At 41.0% G+C, this 20,112-nt stretch overlaps 1 protein-coding gene across 1 annotated transcript in view; it reads right to left on the reverse strand.

Annotated features, from left to right (window-relative positions):
• Positions 1 to 632: 632 nt before the first annotated feature.
• sstr5.S (somatostatin receptor 5 S homeolog) overlaps positions 633 to 20,112 on the reverse strand; it is a 20,411-nt gene continuing 931 nt past the window's right edge. Inside the window, exon 2 of the mRNA XM_018239298.2 lies at positions 633 to 3,989. Coding sequence (XP_018094787.1) covers positions 2,813 to 3,922 — 1,110 coding nt within the window. The 5' untranslated portion in view covers positions 3,923 to 3,989 and the 3' untranslated portion in view covers positions 633 to 2,812. The remainder of the gene's footprint in view (positions 3,990 to 20,112) is intronic.

Raw genomic sequence — 20,112 nt, forward strand, 5'->3', positions numbered from 1 at the left:
AGGCCTTAATAGAAAGATGAGTAATAAAAAGTAGCAATGACAATACAAAGGGGCCGATTCACTAACTTCGAGTGAAGGATTCGAAGTAAAAAAACTTCGAATTTCGAAGGTTTTTTTGGGCTACTTCGACCATCGAATGGGCTACTTCGACCTTCGACTACGACTTCGAATCGAAGGATTCGAAGTAAAAATCGTTAGACTATTCGACCATTCGATAGTCAAAGTACTGTCTCTTTAAAAAAAACTTTGATCCCCTAGTTTGGCAGCTAAAAGCTACCGAATTCAATGTTAGGTCCCCATAGGCTTTCCTACGTTTTTTTGATCGAAGGATCGAAGGATATTCCTTCGATCGTTGGATTAAAATCCTTCGAATCGTTCGATCGAAGGAATAATCCTTCGATCGTACGATCTCAGTATTTGCGCTAAATCCTTCGACTTCGATATTCGAAGTCGAAGGATTTTAATTCCTAGTCGAATATCGAGGGTTAATTAACCCTCGATATTCGACCCTTAGTGAATCGGCCACAAAGTGTAGCCTTACAGAGCATTTGAAAGCTGGAAAGAGTCAGAAGAAGAAGGTAAATAATTCAAAAGCTATAAAAAATAAATAATGAAGACCAATTGAAAAGTTCTAAAACAAACTAAAAGTTTACTTAAAGGTGAACCACCTCATTAAAGCCCAAGTCTGTCCTTTATCTCTGTGATTGAGTTCAGTGTAATATAATGAAGGAAAAAACGACATAATTATCTGTATATGTAACATGACAACAAGATGTCTAACATGGTGCTGGGAATCAGCAATTCTCATTGGTCACTTCTTTTGCATTTATAATGAAGTTTTTAATCAGCAGGATTCTTATTATTTGAATTTTCTTTCATCTATATTTATGGTTTTCAGCAACTTCTATAGAAAACTAGGGAGTGATGTGGGACGGCGTTACGGCTGTTTCTACATCCCCTTTAAGGGGCGCCTATTTGCCTTACCCTTCCTGTTCCTCATGCAGGAAGAACTTTATTAATTGGTCAGCCACAGACCCATGTCTTATACACAAAATCTGCAAGCAAAAAAACCCCTATAAGCTAGGGAAGCCCTTCAACAGGAGTTCTGTTATGCAATACTCTATTCTCTATACGCTTAGACAAGAGGGTGAAAAAAATAATGTTAACACATACATTCATCTGTCTTTATTGCACTATTGGGGGTTATGGCAGAATTTTCCAACATGGGGTTTTCCAACCAACCTGTTAGCAGGTAAAAAGACCAACATTAGCTACTGAGCTATAAAGCTGGGGATCCAACATGCCTGCCACCCTGGTGTAATACTGTACTTGCATGTGGAACTGGGACATTTTTAAAAAATATCTTCAGCCAATGGCTTAATCAACTGAAGGTCAAATATTCTGCTATGGGAATGAGTCTTGTCACTATTAATGTAAGCAACTCTTCATGGGGCCTTGAGGGGGGGGGGATGCAAAATAATTAATTTTCTTTTCAGATTGAAGGTGTGAATAAAAACACATTTTCCTGCCATTGAATTAATAGATTTTCATACTAATTGACTCTAGGCACATTTTCCCCTTCTAGATGAGAGTGGTGGTGGTGGGGTGGAGGTAATGCGTAACATATAACACATGTAACACGAAACAGTAAATTGATTTAATCAAACTGACTAAAACCGACTTTTAAAGCTGATTGGTCGCTACAGAATAGGAACGTTATGGGCTAAGGATGTTCCACTCTGCAACCGTTAAGAGGTTGTTGTACTGGATTACAATTACCAAACAGACATGTCTACTTTACCGTTCCCCCTTTAGAACCCTTCTTGAGTCCTGCCATGGGTGGACATAGGGCAAAATACTGTTTACCAGGGCCCTATATTGATGTAGCCCCCCCATACACACTGATGACTGATTTACTTTTCATTGTATTCTGCGGATCCTTCTAAGACCTTTCATCCATACTAAGCAAGGATGATAATTCACATGCAGGCCCTCAAGAGCCCTACTAGAAGAGGACATCAGGCCTCCTTAATGTAGCCCCTATACACCCTGATGACTCTTTACATTTCATTGTATTCCTTAGATCATTCTAAGACCCTTCGAGCATGCTAAGCAAGGATACCAGTTCACATGCAGGCCTTAGCCATTCCTCATTTAAAGTCTTCCAACATTTCTTCTTTGAAGCCCCTTCCTTGCGTCAGAGACGCCTCAATGTCCTTAATGATTTTGAATGATAACCCGTCCTTTATGGATTTGTTGTCAGACACACTACCGCACAGTTTCATTCCTCTGGTATTTAACATAAACAAAGGCCAGTGAGAATCTGGGCGTCATGACATGCGGCACCTCGTGAAAGTGCAAAATGTTTTTCAAGTGTAAAAATCTGTAATCTTTTGCGAAAGCGGAGACATTAGCCTGACCATGAACTGGAAAGTGTTGCTCCGATTTTGGACAGAAATTGCACATTATTAGGCAAAAAGAAAGCAATAGAATGCGTGCGGTTCAGCAGAGCCTCCACAAATTGTTCTTTGGACAGTTGTGATAATGCATAGACGGCAAGATAGAAAGGCAAAAAACATCAATAGTAGCAGAGAAAATTACTACAAAAGTGAAAGTTACTGAAATACTGTGAATAATCTCCAGGTCATATTAAATATATACACTCTTTCATCTTTAAATATATTCCATCCTGATTCCTCTCAGTGCTTCAGTCTCAATTTCCATTTCATAAAAGCGGTATTGTTTTCCCTTCAAGCCTCAAGTGCTCTTTGCTTTTTTTACATGTTTTTGAAAAGGCAAAGGGGGTAATAATTCAGACCTTGCTAGTTTGCATGTGGCCATTAAACTCTGAATTCCGTGACGGCAGCATGGTCTCTTGCAGGCGACTGCTTTTCTCTTGCCTGTTCTCTGTCAGGTCAGCGTCTTTGATGCCGTTGCTTTTGCGTAGGCACAAAACTTTCTGAAAACTCTGCTTAAAATTGTCTGAGAGGAAGCCGTAAAGGATAGGGTTGGCACAGCTGTTGGCATAAGAAAGGACCACCACAAAGAAATAGACTCCTGCAAAGGCAGGTTCCTCTGGCACAAAGAAAGACAGGTTCACTATATTAAGAAGGTAGAATGGGAGCCAGCAGAAGACAAACACGGCCACGATGATGACCACCATTCTAGTCACCTTGCGTTCTGACCTTCTACGTCGGGTGGAACCAACACGAAGACCTGAGGACTTTACTTTAATGACAATGAGAAGGTAGCAGAGGCAAATCACTGATAAAGGTCCGAAGAAGCCCAATACTGAAGTATAGATGATGAAGGCTGCAGACCAGATACTTACTGGATCTGGCCAGCTGATGTTGCAAGTGTGGTAATCTGGTTGGACCTCAGAGAAGATGATAACCGGCAAAGTCACTAGGAAGGAGAAAGTCCACACTGTGGCGCTAATAAGTTTCGCTACTCTAGGTCTTCTCCACTTGGTGGACTTGATAGGGTGAACCACAGCCAGATACCGGTCAATGCTCATCACGGTGAGGCAGAAGATACTTGTAAACTGGTTAACGCCATCCACTGTCATCACTAGTCTGCACAGAAAAGTCCCAAATGGCCAATAAGAAATGGCATTTTGGGTGGCGAGAAATGGCAAACCCAACATGAACAAGACATCGGCCACAGCCAGGTTCAAGATATAAATGTTAGTGACTGTCTTCATCTTGGCGTAACGCAGGACAACGTAAATGACCAACGTGTTACCACTAAGTCCAATGACGCACACCAAAAGGTAGATTAAAGGGATGATAAAGGTGCTCATTCCAGAGATCGAAGGATCAATTTCTGTCTTGTTGTCAAAAGCATTTTTGAAAGAGCTGAAATTAATGTCCTTCAATTCAGGCTCTAGATAAGAAGCCATTAGCAGAGGAACTGGATCCATTCTCTCGGCCCAATGAATCAGATCTTTAGAACCAAAAAAGGAGCTGTGGGCTGTGACATGCCACCATCTGAAACACATTGAAGGTACACAATTGGTTAACTGCTGCATTTGTTAAACAGAAAACATTTCTATGAAAAAACCTCCAAAAACACAAATCCGGTTACTTAAATATTGATTTATACCTTTGACATAAACGATTTTTGCAAACATGAATATTTAACAAACTATTTCTTATGTAACCTGAACATAATAAAAATCTGAATGAAAAACATGAAATAAGAGGGTGATTTAGACAAGCCGTTTGTTGACAGTGTCTTGAGATCTACTGATCACCAGCTAAAGGTCTACTGGTAGATCCCGTTCTACCTTTTGGGCACCCCTGTAGCTGATCCCCAGTCACATCAAACCACTCTGATAGGCTAAACCTCATCTACATTCTTGGTCGGAGATAATAATTCAATGAGCAGGCTTTTATATTTGATAAGGAAGCTTGTGTCAAGGTGGGAGACAATGGCTTCTAAGAACACCTTTAAAAAAAACTTTTGGAAATAAAGCCATGTCATATTTCCCTTGGACAAATAGAAAAGAAAATATATAAAATTTAAAGTGTAGTGGCCCTTTAAAATACATGCACAGCTGTCTCTAACGCTTACAAAGCTTCTTCCTTATCTGAAGGTCAATACATGTGAACACTTGGGTACTACAATGCTGATATCTCTGTAGGCCAGTGAAAAGGATTTTGATCCAATGAGTTCTGATGCCTGGAGAGCTCCCATATCTTCTCTTGCAGTCTTACAAGGAACAAGCTAATGCTAAATGTATATGTTGTTTCAGCTCAGTGCCACAATTCAGCACCGGCTCCAACTGCTGCGCTTAGTACTGGAGGCAAGATAGAAAAAAAGTGGAAGATTCTTCTGATTTTGGATTTCATACTTGGCTTTAATGGTCATCAAATGATTAGAGCAATGGTGTTCAGAAATCTTTTGGGTCATGCCATCTTTAGGGCTCAACACTTAGCTCATAACAACATTACAGTCATATAGAAACATCACTATATCATACATTCAGCCACTGTTCCAAGCATATCTAGGACACCAAATAAGTGTCCAACCTTCCCCGCACCCCAACTCTACCTAGTTTACTTTCAAGCTGGACTTCCAGGAATATCTAAAGTAAAATTTAGAACCAGAGTTAGGGACAGCCCATGAAGTCACGTGTCTTGGGTGCAACTATGTAGGGTGGTGGGTTCATTTGGATGGAGATTGAGCAGTGAGAATAGGAGTGAGACACAGGAGGGTGTGTGGTCTGATTGCTGGGGAGGGAGGTTGGAGACTGAGGGCAGAGACACGCTCAGATTTGGGGAGATTAGTCGCCCAGTGACAAATCTCTTCTTCAGGGTGACTAATCTCCCCAAACTGCCTCCCGGCGGCTAGAATGTAAATCACCGGTGGGGTGGCAATCGGTGCGCTTAGTTTTCCAATGACGCCCAAAGTTGCCTCACAAGGCAACTTCAGAAAATTAAGCACTCCAATTAGTCGCCCGAAGAAGAGGCGATTAATCACCGGCGACTAAATATCCCTGAATCTGAGTGTGTGTCTCTACCCTTAGTCTGCTCATCCCCTCCCCAGAAATGGCTCTAGGCCCGTCTATAGGCTTGGGCGAATTTGATCCGTTTCGTTTTGCCAAAAATTTGCCATCAGCGGAATGTTGCTGACGCCCATTAAAGTCTACGAGCGTCATTTTTTTTTACGCACAACGCAATACAAGTCTATGGCGAAACAAGGCAAAAAAGTTTGCCCATCCCTACCGCCTACGAGTTAGACCAACAGTTTAGGAATCACTGGATTAAAAGGCTCCATTGCTTAGGTTTGCTCACATAGACTTCAATGGAAAATACATGGAAGTTGATATGTAAACTGTTTTATGTTCCCATTGGTGGAACAGGACTCCCCCAGCAGAGGATCCAATACGTGTAGGGTTGCTACCTTTTCTGGAAAAAAATACTGGCCTTCCTATATATTTATCTTTTTTTCCTATTGGGATCAACCATCCTTTTTAACGGCCAGGCTAGTAAAATACTGGCCAGGTGGCAACCATAAATCCGTGTGATTTGTAGCTGTACTTTCGTTCCCATAGGATACCAAGACAAGGCCACATCTGATGAGCTGGGAGACATGGGTTCTGCCTGGAGGCTTTATACAAGGGGTACAGCAGCCTATCCGCACAATAAACATCACCAACTTCATAATTCAGCCATAATGCTCTTCATCCTTTTTATTCTCAAGAGTTTCTCTTGCAATTTATTCAGCGGCTGTCGCCTAGCAACTGAGTTAAAAAAACATAACAAAACAAGAAGAAAACAGCAAAACAAATAGGAAACAAAAAAGGAAGACGGAGACAGGCAAATTTCACCCCATGTGGGACTATAAAAAAAATCCTCTCTAATTGCAGTTACCAGTCTGTGCAGATAAATACCATGAATATTTTCTTTCTGGCTCTTTGTGCGCTCCTTTCCATTTATTCCACGAATCTAATCAAGACAATAGCGAGGATGGTACCAGATACCTTTCAGCATTGTTTTCATTCCAGAAATTCTATTTAAAGGGACGAGGCAACAGAACACTTTGTTTGACATTTGCTCAGTCTAGAAAGGGCAATTAGAGGTGCAAAAGATCACCCCTTAGCGCTCATTCAGAGAGCTCCTTGGATCAGACTGTGCTCATGAAAAATTCCTCATGAGGTGCAAAGTGTTGGGTGCATGCCAGCAGTAGAGTCCTTACAGGTAGTCAGCACAGGGTGCTGTTGTATCACACATACAATCAATTATGTGCAAGTTAGGGGACAGGTAGGAGCTGGGATGCCTATTTGCCTCCACCCCCGCATGAATACAGTGCCATGAATGTAGGCAGCACTGTATTCATTGGGGTGGCACAGCCTACCCTCCCATCTCTTACTGTCTCTGCCCCTCAGTTGCTGCCCCTTTGCGGCACATAGTTTGCAGTGGGTGCACATTTTTAGGTTGCTTGAAAGCGGCTATAGAAGAAGCTGACCCTACGGACCCTTTGTTCCCCTTGGTCTGTTTCATCTATGGTTAATAACAAGGAGAAATCAGATGGCATTCACCAAGAAAAATGTGCTGAATTTTTATGATTTATTCAGATCTCTGCACAACGTTTCAGGCGATCAACTCCCTTTCTCAAGTGCTCTGAAAGGGGGTTGATCCCCTGAAACGTTGTGCAGAGATCTGAAAAAATAATTTTGCTTGGTGAGTGCCATCTGATTTCTCCTTGTTATTGCTTCATGTATGGAACTGAAGAGCAGCAAAGTTCCCAGATAGAGCACCACAGTATTTAACCCATGGAGGTAGGATTCTATTGAAGTTTCATCTATGGTTATACCGCTGGGGAGGCCTCAGGCAGGGCCGGATCTAGGGGTAGGCAAAAAGAGACGGTGCCTAGCTGGAGGGGGTGCTAGGCACATACCTCTTCTGTCTGCCTTTCTCTAGTTCAGGGTGCTTGAGGATCATTGGTGCCAGCATTTGCCATGGTGGGGTGTATGGTTTGTGCCAACTCTGCTGGAATAAATGTTATAAAAGGCAAAGTCAAGTGTCTGGTGTGCTTTCTCCCTATGGGAATTCTTGTATGGTTCTTGTCACTCACACCCCCCACTCATCACTCCTCCATTTGTATCTGTGTCAGACTGGGCCAGCAGGACACCAGGAAAATACCTGGTGGGCCAGCAAAATACCTGGTGGGCCAGCAAAATATCTGGTGGGCCAGCAGGCTCGCTACCAGCTCCACCCCCTACCCTGAGGGGGAGGATACGTTATGGCCTGGGAGAGGGGCAGTATTGGAGGCTGACGGTGGGCTAGTGCATCATAGAGGTAGGAGTTTGAGACTGAGGCTGAGACTGAGGTGCAGGGGGCCTAAGATAAAAGCCTCTGTGGTCCATGGAGACTCCGACACTGGCGAGCGCACATGTTAAGTAATAATGAAGGCAAATACATTTGCGATTCGCTGGTGTCAAAAAAATATAGACGCTCATCCAAAAAGTCACTCGCGTCAAAATTGGTGCGCGTCAACACTATTTGGACACCCATTCACTTTAACGCTGCCGTCAAAATTGGCACGGGCGTCAATTTTCGAGTTTCGTTAATTTTTCACTAAATTTTGGCTGTTTCACGAATTTCGCAGGAAATTTTTCAGAAAAGTGAATCGGGAGAAATTTGCCCATCACTACTGCTGGGGTAACATACAAAACGCAGTGATTCCCATGTAGGTCAACAGGGGGGAATCCCTTACGTTTAGTCTATGTCTAAACGAATAAGATACTAATAAAACAATATATTGAGTTGAGCTGTTACAGATGTTCACCCCTATCAATTTCTCAGCATGCTCTTCTGAGCACTTTTGCCATTTTCAAAAATGTTATTGATTTTGTGGTAAATTTGCAAACTTTTTTTATTTTGTAAAAAAAAATCGCAATTTTTTTATTTATTTGGTGACATTATTTGCTTTAACAAGGCCATTATTGTGAAAATGTAACATGAGCGCCCTCTGCTGTTCTGTCTGGGTGAGGGCAAATGCTAAAAACAATGTGAACGGAGAGATTAAACGGATCAGAAAAGTACCCGAAGATGCTTCCTGCATTAGTGATATGTTTGCTATTATGTCTATTCCTGCCCAAACAGAACAGCTTCTGTTACAGATACATGTTAGTGATGGCTGAAATTTTTCTCGTTTCGATTTACCGAAAAAATTGCGAATTTCCTGTGAAAAATACGTGTAACACGAAAATTTATGGACGTGCAACTGAAAATTTGCTTGCGTCAATTTTGGCGGTGGCGTTAAAGTCAATGGGCGTCCAAATAGTGTTGACGCGGGGCGATTTCGACATCGGTCGAATTTTCAGACGCACTTTCAAAATTTTTTGAATTTTTGAGGGAGTTTCGCAACTTTATTCGCCTGCGGCAAAACGTGGAAATTTGACGCTAATTCGCGCCAGGAAAATGTATTCACCCATCACTAATACATGTCGTTAGCAGTGAAAAAAACTGCATAAAAGGTGAAATATATATAAAACACTTAATAAAAGCATCAAAAATGCTCATTAGAGCACTTTGAGCAATTAATTATAGGTTAGCTATATGTACTGCAGGCAATATTAAGTGGCTCACTTAAAAACAAAATGCAACTTTGAAACAGTTTGCAGCAGCCAATCAGCAGTTAGCTTTGATCAGTCCATTGCAGTTAGAACAATGAAAACAGAAATCTGATTGGTTGCATCTCAATACTGCACCCAAATGTTAGCTTTGTGTACAGGGACAGCGGGTATTTTAGAATTGATTTATAGTCTTATAAGTGCTCCGTACTAAAGGCTGCTAAATTCGTCTTCATTATTAAGTTCTGGTATTGCAGTTCAGCAAATGAGTTTTGCAAATCTGACGCCAGTCGGAGGTGGCAGTGCATGGCAGATGGTTTCTGACAGAATAGAGATCAAAACTGCTGAGATGGTTTTGAAATAAATTAAAATAAAATACAGATTGGCTTTTGTCTTACAGTCCTGTGAGCAAGGAGATAATAAGCAACGTTAATTTGCCCTTCAATTGTGCGTATTGATGATGGTTACGAATCGCTGGATCTATTGTTGTAACATAAACAGCACAATGTATTCAGCAAGTGAATCAACCTGGAAACTGCAACAAGACTATGAGTATGAGGTGAAGTTCATGGGACTATATGCTGACTTCTTTTCCGGTTAAGTAAAGGGTATATTCTATATAATCGGCCCCGCTATGGGCACAAACATGGGCTCACTGTCAGGACAATTCATCAATAGAATTGTTGACAGGAGATAACATGAAAAATCAAGAGGCAAAAGAAGTGACTTATATACTGTGTGACCATATTCTGAATGTGTTATTTATTTAGTGGATACCCCCTACTTTAAATGATAAGGATATTAGAAGTTACTGTGAGGGACTGTTACCATATAAAGGCACAAGGCTGCAGGCTGAGTTATACAGGGAGCTCTGAGTATCACTCATGTATTATAAGGGATAATGTACCCCCTACTGTAAATGATAAGGATATTAGAAGTCACTGAGGGGTTGTTCTGTGACCATATAAAGGCACAAGGCTGCAGGCTGAGTTATACAGGGAACTCTGAGTATCACTCATGTATTATAAGGGATAATGTACCCCCTACTGTAAATGATAAGGATATTAGAAGTCACTGAGGGTTGTTCTGTGACCATATAAAGGCACAAGGCTGCAGGCTGAGTTATACAGGGAACTCTGAGTATCACTCATGTATTATAAGGGATAATGTACCCCCTACTGTAAATGATAAGGATATTAGAAGTCACTGAGGGGTTGTTCTGTGACCATATAAAGGCACAAGGCTGCAGGCTGAGTTATACAGGGAACTCTGAGTATCACTCATGTATTATAAGGGATAATGTACCCCCTACTGTAAATGATAAGGATATTAGAAGTCACTGAGGGGTTCTGTGACCATATAAAGTAGACATATTTATTTTTAACTACAGTCGGGTGGGTCTAGCATTGAATCCAGTGACTCTTATCTGGCTCCCAGAAGTGGAAAAAGATGCAGAGGGAGTGGTAGGCAGGAGGGAACAGGAGGCTGACAGATACCAGGAGAGTTGCATAATATTCTGTGTGTTATACACTTTTCTAAGAATATAGTTTAGTTTGTTGTACAGGGAAATTGCCAAACCGTATATAATAAGGATTGAATGTACATTAAGGTCCCTTGTGCTGGAGATTCTACATGAACACTTTTCCCTGAGCACTAAATGTAAATAAAGGACATTTCCAAGTAAGCTTCATGCAACAAGCTGTCTCTATAAGGAGCCCCTGCGCGGCTGCTTTCCATTCGGAATTGTCCTTTCATTGCAGACTCGCTGTACTTTGTAGAACTGCAGTCCATTGTCTCTGTATCGTGCCAGTCCCAGGGGGTGGAAGCCGCTTGTCGGCTCAGATAAACCTTTGCTGTGTGCCAATAATTTGTATCATTCTGCAACTCCCTCCATTCTTAGCTGTTGCACAAGATTTTTCCCTGTAGCCTTAATTACTGTTATTTGCCAGTTGCCAATGTGCCATTACCTAAGCGCAAACACATATATGGGCAAATGAGCCATTCCTCTGCCATCCTGGCCATCGCTGAATGGAATATAAGGCATATGTAACCATGTGACACCAGGAAATAGTGTCGAAAAAGGTTACCGCATCAATGAACTCCTCCTCATCTGTAAGCCTGAGACATCATTTTTCCACATTTCAGAGGGAGTTTGTTTTGGGCACTTATCTGTTATCTACTGTTTATCCTGTGCTTGAATGGCTGCCCCCATGGCTACACAGCAGCTTGTTTATATAAACTATAGTAGTACTTATCTGTTATCTACTGTGTATCCTGTGCTTGAATGGCTGCCCCCATGGCTACACAGCAGCTTGTTTATATAAACTATAGTATTACTTATCTGTTATCTACTGTGTATCCTGTGCTTGAATGGCTGCCCCCCATGGCTACACAGCAGCTTGTTTATATAAACTATAGTAGTACTTATCTGTTATCTACTGTGTATCCTGTGCTTGAATGGCTGCCCCCATGGCTACACAGCAGCTTGTTTATATAAACTATAGTAGTACTTATCTGTTATCTACTGTGTATCCTGTGCTTGAATGGCTGCCCCCATGGCTACACAGCAGCTTGTTTATATAAACTATAGTAGTACTTATCTGTTATCTACTGTGTATCCTGTGCTTGAATGGCTGCCCCCATGGCTACACAGCAACTTGTTTATATAAACTATAGTAGTACTTATCTGTTATCTACTGTGTATCCTGTGCTTGAATGGCTGCCCCCATGGCTACACAGCAGCTTGTTTATATAAACTATAGTAGTACTTATCTGTTATCTACTGTGTATCCTGACCGCTCAAGGCTGGCGTTAATTGCACGACTTTCTTGCATTGACTGGGCATTGTACTTGCGTGAAATGAGTCCTCTAATCTGCAGTTTGGCACCACCCCATCTATGGTGACTATTGCTGCTTGAACGCCACCCTATATTAGAAATACAGATGAAATAACATGAAATAATCGTCATTTGCACTTCTGCCAAAGAAAGTGCTTGGCACACGGCCTTGGCACATTATCTGAACCCTTGATGTTGCAGATGTAAAACAATGTTCCTGCAGGCGATATTACCCTCTGCGGATACCAGCGAATGAATAAAGGCTCTGCGTCTGCGGCTGCCCTGCGTGTCTCTTTAATCTTCTTTACTCCATAACATATAAAAGTCCTAATGTGGCACAGATAAAGGGAAGGGAATGGGGGGGAAAAATGTTCAGAAAGAACTTTTTGTGCTACTTTTAGGCTGTTGGAATTGAACGATTCTGATTTCTTGGGTCATGAGGTGGGTCACAGCGGTGGCAGGCTATAGTTGCTTTTGAGTTTTGATTCCCAACGGGGCTGCTAGAGTATGCTGGGAAATGTAGTTCAGCCACAGGTGAAGGGCTATAACAAAATGTAACCCAAATAGGGTATATACATTGGGAAATACTCAGGCCCGGATTTTTGGAAAGGCCACCTAGGCCCGGGCCTAGGGGGGCAGGATTTTAGGGGGGCGGCATGCTGCCCAACCACACCCACTTTGTTTCAGATGATGAATATTTGCACAAAAAAAGGGGAGGGGACAGGGGTGACAAACGGCAGTGGGCCTAGAGGCGCCCACTATGTAAATCCGGCCCTGGAAATACTGCTGGTTTCCTAGTAGAGACCCTTGGGCCCATTGAAAGACATGATCTCCAGAGCCCCATCCCAACGACCATTCCTTCTCCATCACAGCTACCAGTGCAATAACTAGATGTTACTGGGCTCCACAGCTAATTCATTTACCAACCAGGGATGGGCGAATTTAAACCAATTTTGTTTCGCCAAAAATTTGCCGCCGGCGAAATGTCGCCGACGCCCATTAAAGTCTACAATTATTATTTTGACACGCATCTTTTTTTTTTGACGCACGACGCTATACAAAAAATTCGCCCATCCCTACTCCCAAAATATTCAGAGCTTGCCCTGTTTTACCAATAAATGTTGAAATTGCTCATTATTTGGGCCTGAAGTGGCACCCTATGCCTCCTGGGCCCCCTGCAGCCGCAGGATCTGCTTCCTCTCTCCCTCCAAAGTGTGCAAAGTTCAAGGCTTCCGTTGTTGGATCGACCCACTCAGTGGCAGGCATGTTCCCATTGACTGAATCTTCATGTTACTTAGTTACTGCCCAAACAGGAAACATCCTGTGCACGAGGCTGACTCTCTAGTGCATGTCAGGCCAATCTGGGCACCGACTATAGCCACTTTCTCCCGGGCGGAGAATACAATGGGCCGAATATTTGCTCTGCTCTCAGCCAGAGAAAGTTCAGCTCTGCTCTCCGACTCGCCATCAATAATTAACCGAGATAAGGCAGATGGACTGCACAGATATAGGAATAGTCTGGGCTGAGATCATAAGACAGATCTATTTCTCTTTAAAAGACCAGTAACAGCAAAAACATTTTAAAAAAAATCGTTAGTATGCTATGAAAAAAAGACACCAACACATATTAAACATTAACGTCGCTGAGTCTTTATTAAGAAATAACTTGTGTTGGCGTCTTTTTTTCGTAGCATACTAACGATTTTTTTTAGAAAATATTTGCTGTTACTGGTCCTTTAAAAGGGGAAGTAATTATACTCCGGCTGCACTGCTGGTTTGGGCTCCTGAAACAAAGTAGCTGAAACCAACCATTCCCAACTAAAGGGTTAGTACATAGACATCTTACCGTTTCAAGACACAATTTTTATTTTCAAGATAGTTTCCCTTTAAGGTGGCCATGGATTTAAAGATCGACTCATTTGGCCTGTTTGCCAGACAAGTGTCTCTTTCTCTTTTAGCCCAAAGAGTGGTCAGGATTGGCAGCTTCAACCGATCAATTTATCAACAGTCAATCTGATTTCATAAGGTGCAGATACTCGGTTCTATCCAATAAATAGGAAAATAAGCTGACAATTCATTAGGAATGGACCGTACTTGGCACCAGATATCTATACTTACTTGGGGACGTTACAGAGGAACCCACATCTATTTATTAAGACTAAATTCTTCTTTAAAAGGTCATTATTTTTATGATGTAGTTTTTATTTCTAAATAACATTGTTTACACTGCAAAAAAATTCCCTTTACCATAAAAAATCATGTCATTCCAGAACCAACACATGTATTTATTTTATTTATAATATTGGTGTGTAGGTGCATCTCAAGTCATTTTGCCTGGTCATGTGCTTTCAGAAAGAGCCAGCACTTTAGGATGGAACTGCTTTCTGGCAGGCTGTTGTTTCTCCTACTCAATGTAACTGAATGTGTCTCAGTGGGACCTGGATTTTACTATTGAGTGCTGTTCTTAGATCTACCAGGCAGCTGTTATCTTGTGTTAGAGAGCTGCTATCTGGTTACCTTCCTATTGTTCTATGGTTAGTCTATTGGGGGTGGGGGGAGGGGTGATATCACTCCAACTTGCAGTACAGCAGTAAAGAGTGACTACAGTTTATCAGAGCACAAGTCACATGACTGGGGGCAGCTGGGAAACTGACAATATGTCTAGCCCCATGTCAGATTTCAAAATTAAAAAAATTGGTTTGCTCTTTTGAGAAATGGCTTTCAGTGCAGAATTCTACTGGAGCAGAACTATTAACTGATGCATTTTGAAAAAAAAAATCATTTTTCCCATGACAGTATCCCTTTAAGTAAATGTGTAAGTTTTATTTTATGCATTTTTATTGCCAACGGGGACGGCCATGGGCACCTGAACAGCTTCAAAGCTAAACAGGCTGTATAAGTCCCTTATAAGTCAGCTCACTTATAGCAGTCTGCCTTCATCAGAACCGTTGCCTTAATCCTATATCCCTGGGTACAGAGCACTGGGTTTAACTGAACTTCTTGCCCTGTCAGAATACAAAGACTCTAAATACATGTTCAGTATTGGTGTATTTACGTGGTCACCTCCCTTCCTTTTATAGGAGCAGCATTGTTACTCACTGGTGAGAATTATTGCCTTGCGGTACTGGGTTTCTAGGTTCAATTGCAGCCAGAGAAGTTTGTATGTTCTCCCCGAGTTCTTCACTTTCCTCCCACACTCCAAACACATGCAGACGGGTTCATTGGCTCGTGATTAAACTGACCCTAGTGAGTGTGAATGTGGTTAGATTGTCAGCTCTGTCGGGGCAGGCACTGATATGAATAGAGAGCCCAGCATCCTATTTCTCTACTTATTTATATTAATATGAATGAAGGATGTTTTCTGTTGGATATCCCCTACAGACTCTAGTGCAGTGGTCCCCAACCTTTTTTTACCTCCGAGCCACATTCAAATGTAAAAAGAGTTGGGGAGCAACACAAACATGAAAAAGTCCCTTGGGGTGCCAAATAAGTGCTGTGATTGGCTATTTGGTAGCCCCTATGTTGACAGGCAGCCAACAAGGGGCTCTACTTGGCACTATACTTAGTTTTTATGCAATTAAAACTTGCTTTCAAGCTTGAAATTCAAAAATAAGCACCTGCTTTTAGGACCCTGAGAGCAACATCCAAGGGGTTGGAGAGCAACATGTTGCTCGCGAGCTACTGGTTGGGGACCACTGCTCTAGTGTAATAGGGCCCTTCAGTGGCCAGAATACATGAACTCATGAGAATTGCAGCTGGGTAGTGATGAGCTGATCTGTCTCGTTTCCCTTTACCTAAAAATTTACAAAACAGCTGGAAACGATGAAAAACTGTTTTGTCACCGGGAAAATTTTGTTGCGTGTTATTTTTTGTAACAAACTACATTAGAGTCTATGGACGTTTTTTTGTGCTTTTGTCACACGTCTTTATTTTTGTCATGCGTCTTTTTGGTTTGTCGCACAAAGCAAAACAAGCGGCGTAGCGAACTGGTGATGGTGGAAAACCCGGAAGTATGCAAAGAATCTGTACATGGCGAAATTGTTATCTCATCACTAAAACTGGACTTTCCCGAGCAACAATTTTACTACTAAGTTATAACTCATATAAGCAAATGGACATGGAGGTAACCCTAGCCTGGCTCACTCTTCAGTAAGTGCATTTAGACAGACAGATAGATAGATAAATAGATAGATAGATAGATAGATAGATAGATAGATAGATAGATAGATAGATAGATAGATAGATAGATAATGGTTGGTTGGTTGGGTGGATGGATGGATGGATAGATAGATAATTGATATACAGATGGGGAGATCAATAGTGATAGAAAGATAGATAGATAATATTCGGTTGGTTGGATGGATAGATAGATAATAGATAAATAGATAGATAGATAGATAGATAGATAGATAGATAGATAGATAGATAGATAGATAGATAGATAATGGTTGGTTGTTTGGTTGGTTGGATGATAGATAGATAGATAGATAGATAGATAGATAGATAGATAGATAGATAGATAGATGATAGATAGATAGATAGATAGATAGATAGATAGATAGATAGATAGACGATAAATAGATAGATGATAGATAGATAGATAATAGATAGATAGATAGATGATAGATATATAGATAGATGATAGATAGATAGATAGATAGATAGATAGATAGATAGATAGATGATAGATAGATAGATAGATAGATAGATAGATAGACGATAAATAGATAGATGATAGATAGATAGATAGATAGATAGATGATAGATAGATAGATAGATAGATAGATAGATAGATAGATAGATAGATAGATAATGGTTGGTTGGTTGGTTGGTTGGTTGGTTGGTTGGGTGGATGGATGGATGGATAGATAGATAATTGATATACAGATGGGGAGATCAATAGTGATAGAAAGATAGATAGATAATATTCGGTTGGTTGGATAGATAGATAGATAATAGATAAATAGATAGATAGATAGATAGATAGATAGATAGATAGATAGATAGATAGATAGATAGATAGATAGATAATGGTTGGTTGTTTGGTTGGTTGGATGATAGATAGATAGATAGATAGATAGATAGATAGATAATAGATAGATAGATGATAGATAGATAGATAGATAGATAGATAGATAGATAGACGATAAATAGATAGATGATAGATAGATAGATAGATAGATAGATAGATAGATAGATAGATAGATAGATAGATGATAGATAGATAGATAGATAGATAGATAGATAGATAATGGTTGGTTGGTTGGTTGGATGATAGATAGATAGATAGATAGATAGATAGATAGATAGATAGATAGATAGATAGATAGACGATAAATAGATAGATGATAGATAGATAGATAGATAGATAGATAGATGATAGATAGATAGATAGATAGATAGATAGATAGATAGATAGATAGATAGATAGATAGATAGATAATGGTTGGTTGGATGATAGATAGATAGCTAGATAGATAGATAGATAGATAGATAGATAGATAGATAATGGTTGGTTGGTTGGTTGGTTGGTTGGGTGGATGGATGGATAGATAATTGATATACAGACGGGGAGATCAATAGTGATAGAAAGATAGATAGATAATAAGGAAGAAAGACAGGCAGACAGACAGACGGGTAGACAGACGGATAGGTAGATAGAAAGATAGATAGATAATATTCGGTTGGTTGGATAGATAGATAGATAGATAGATGATAGACAGACAGACAGACAGACAGACAGACAGATAGATAGATAGATAATGGTTGGTTGGTTGGATGGGTGGATGGATGGATGGATAGATAATTGATATTTAGACAGGGAGATCGATAGTGATAGAAAGATAGATAGAACACAGAACCTAATGACTTAGTGGGTCTGATACAAGTCAGGGAAATTGATGCCTGTGCAACAGTCAGTCCCATGATTGAGCTGATTAAACAAAGTCTCTAGAATTCTGCTTGTTCTGTCTATTATCATTTGTAACAACGGGACCCAGTGCTTGTTCTGGTGTGACTCTGTGTCCCACTTGTGTGGCTGTTACCTCCTCCCCCAAAACACCTTCAATCGGCACTGGGCAGGGGACAAAGTGAAAAGAAATTGCACAATCTGCACCTTGCACCAATGCTATTTCAATGTTGCACCCAGGTATGTCATTGCACTTCCACCAAATGAGTTGTTTGACCTTTCTATATGCAGCACCCCCTGACACCCCCTCTGACACCCCAAAATGTACCTGCCATTTAGACATATATGACAGCTAGGGAACCTCATGGTAAAAGGCACAGACTTTGACCTAGACTCAAGTGCAATTTTGCATCCCTTAGTGCACTTGCACTTGCAACTGGGGCAATAAAAAACAATTCCTAGAAACTTGTGTGCAGAGACTGTATGACTCCTGACAGCTAAGTTATGAAGTGATAACTGCCTGTTCATGCCATAACCACAGCAATTCTCTTGCATTTCCTCTATGGGTTTTTTATATTGCTTATAAAAAGAAGAGGTTCTAAAGCGTCGAAACAGAAGGGGTTCTCCAAATTATTTCCTGTTTAAAGGGGAAATTAAATTCTCCATTAGCTTTCAGTACGTTGCAGATGTAAGCGCTTAATCTCATGAACTTTACAGCTGGTTTCCTATTATTATTATTGTAATTATTGTGCTGAAATGGGTATTTCCTATGCAGCTACTCTCCTTCTTGTCCTTCACACATTCAGACCACTAACTGGTTGCTAGGGTCAATGAGAGGAGCAACCAGAGAACAGAGAAATACGATACCGAAGACTTGAAGAAAATAAAAGTTAAAGAATACAAAAAAAATAAATAAATAAAAGAAGACCAAATGCAAATTATAATAATTATATTGAAAGTTCTCAGTAAATGGAACTTCTAATTTAAAGAGATTCGTTGTTACCCCAGTGCAAGGTGTTGTGGGTTATTAGTAAGTTGATAATGAGTGTGTTCTGGGTGCTATTGTTTGGGTATAGTAACAGAGGAGCCATAAACAGAGGAGCATAAACAGTCTTTTTTCTTTTTTTATGGAAAGAATCAACAGGTGGTCTAGGCACTTAGAAGCCAATGCAGGCTGCAGTGTAAAATCCTTATGTAGTGTATGGGGAATAAAGTAAATGTCCAGTCCCCTGAACACACAATAATGTGCATGCAGCTGGCACTGTATAAGGGGATACACAATGCACGGGGGCTGAGAGCAAACAGTATGTAGTGAGTATGATAAGGAAACAAATAGAAAACATTCAGCCCTGGTTCTTGACAAGACACACATATCCACTGAGTTACTGCTCCACATAAGCCACATATCATGTTCTTCCTCAGTTTAACCCCCTGTCTGCCTGTGGGGAGCTAATGACAGCCACCCTGTTATTTATTCCTATGGGAAGGGGGTTAATGGAATCAGATCTAGAGGTGGATGTTGGGTATTTTCTATAATAATCTGAGTCTGGAAGGAACAGTGGGAACTGGGAAAGTGTAAGGGCTCTTAGCAAACCAGCAGTTGGACATACAACGACCCCCCCGATTGTATTCCTGGAGAAGATTAGGGGGATGATATAAGATCACAAAGCTTATCAAGACTCTGGGTAAATATAAAGGAGGAGGTTATAATGTGTGTGTGTGTGTGTAGCATGACAGGCAGACGAGTGTGTGTTCATTGTACAGAGAGCCAGTATACACTTATGGCATGTGCATGGACTGTGACTTGTAATACTCCTGCCCCAGTGTGTATGTTGTGAGACAAGAAAGAGTGCAAGTGTGTGTGACCAGCAACTGTGCAGTAGGTGCAAATGTGCAAATGGAGTGTGAGTCTGTTAGTAGGAATGTGTGTCTGACAGTTTATTAGGGAGCGTGAGTGATGGGGTGTGTTAGCCAACTAGTGTGTGTGTGTGTGTGTGTGTAGCAGAGAATGTGTGAGCAAACATACAAGAGAAAGTGTGTGTGTGTAAGTGTATTAGTAGTGTGTATGTGAGTATATTAGGTGTGCATGTGAGCAGTGTGACAGATGTATGTCTGCATGGGAGAGAGGCATTGTGTGAGTGTGTGTGTCAGTGTGTGTATGTGTATGAGTGTGTGTGTGTGAGTGTGTGTGTGGCTTTGTTGAGTGAAAGCGTTAATTGCAGTAAGAAGTGACAGATACAGGGATGTTACAGGGGACAGTGTAACATTGTAAAAGCGAGGGGATA

This window comes from Xenopus laevis, chromosome 9_10S (genome assembly GCF_017654675.1).
Source record: "Xenopus laevis strain J_2021 chromosome 9_10S, Xenopus_laevis_v10.1, whole genome shotgun sequence".
Classification (NCBI taxonomy): Eukaryota; Metazoa; Chordata; class Amphibia; order Anura; family Pipidae; genus Xenopus; species Xenopus laevis.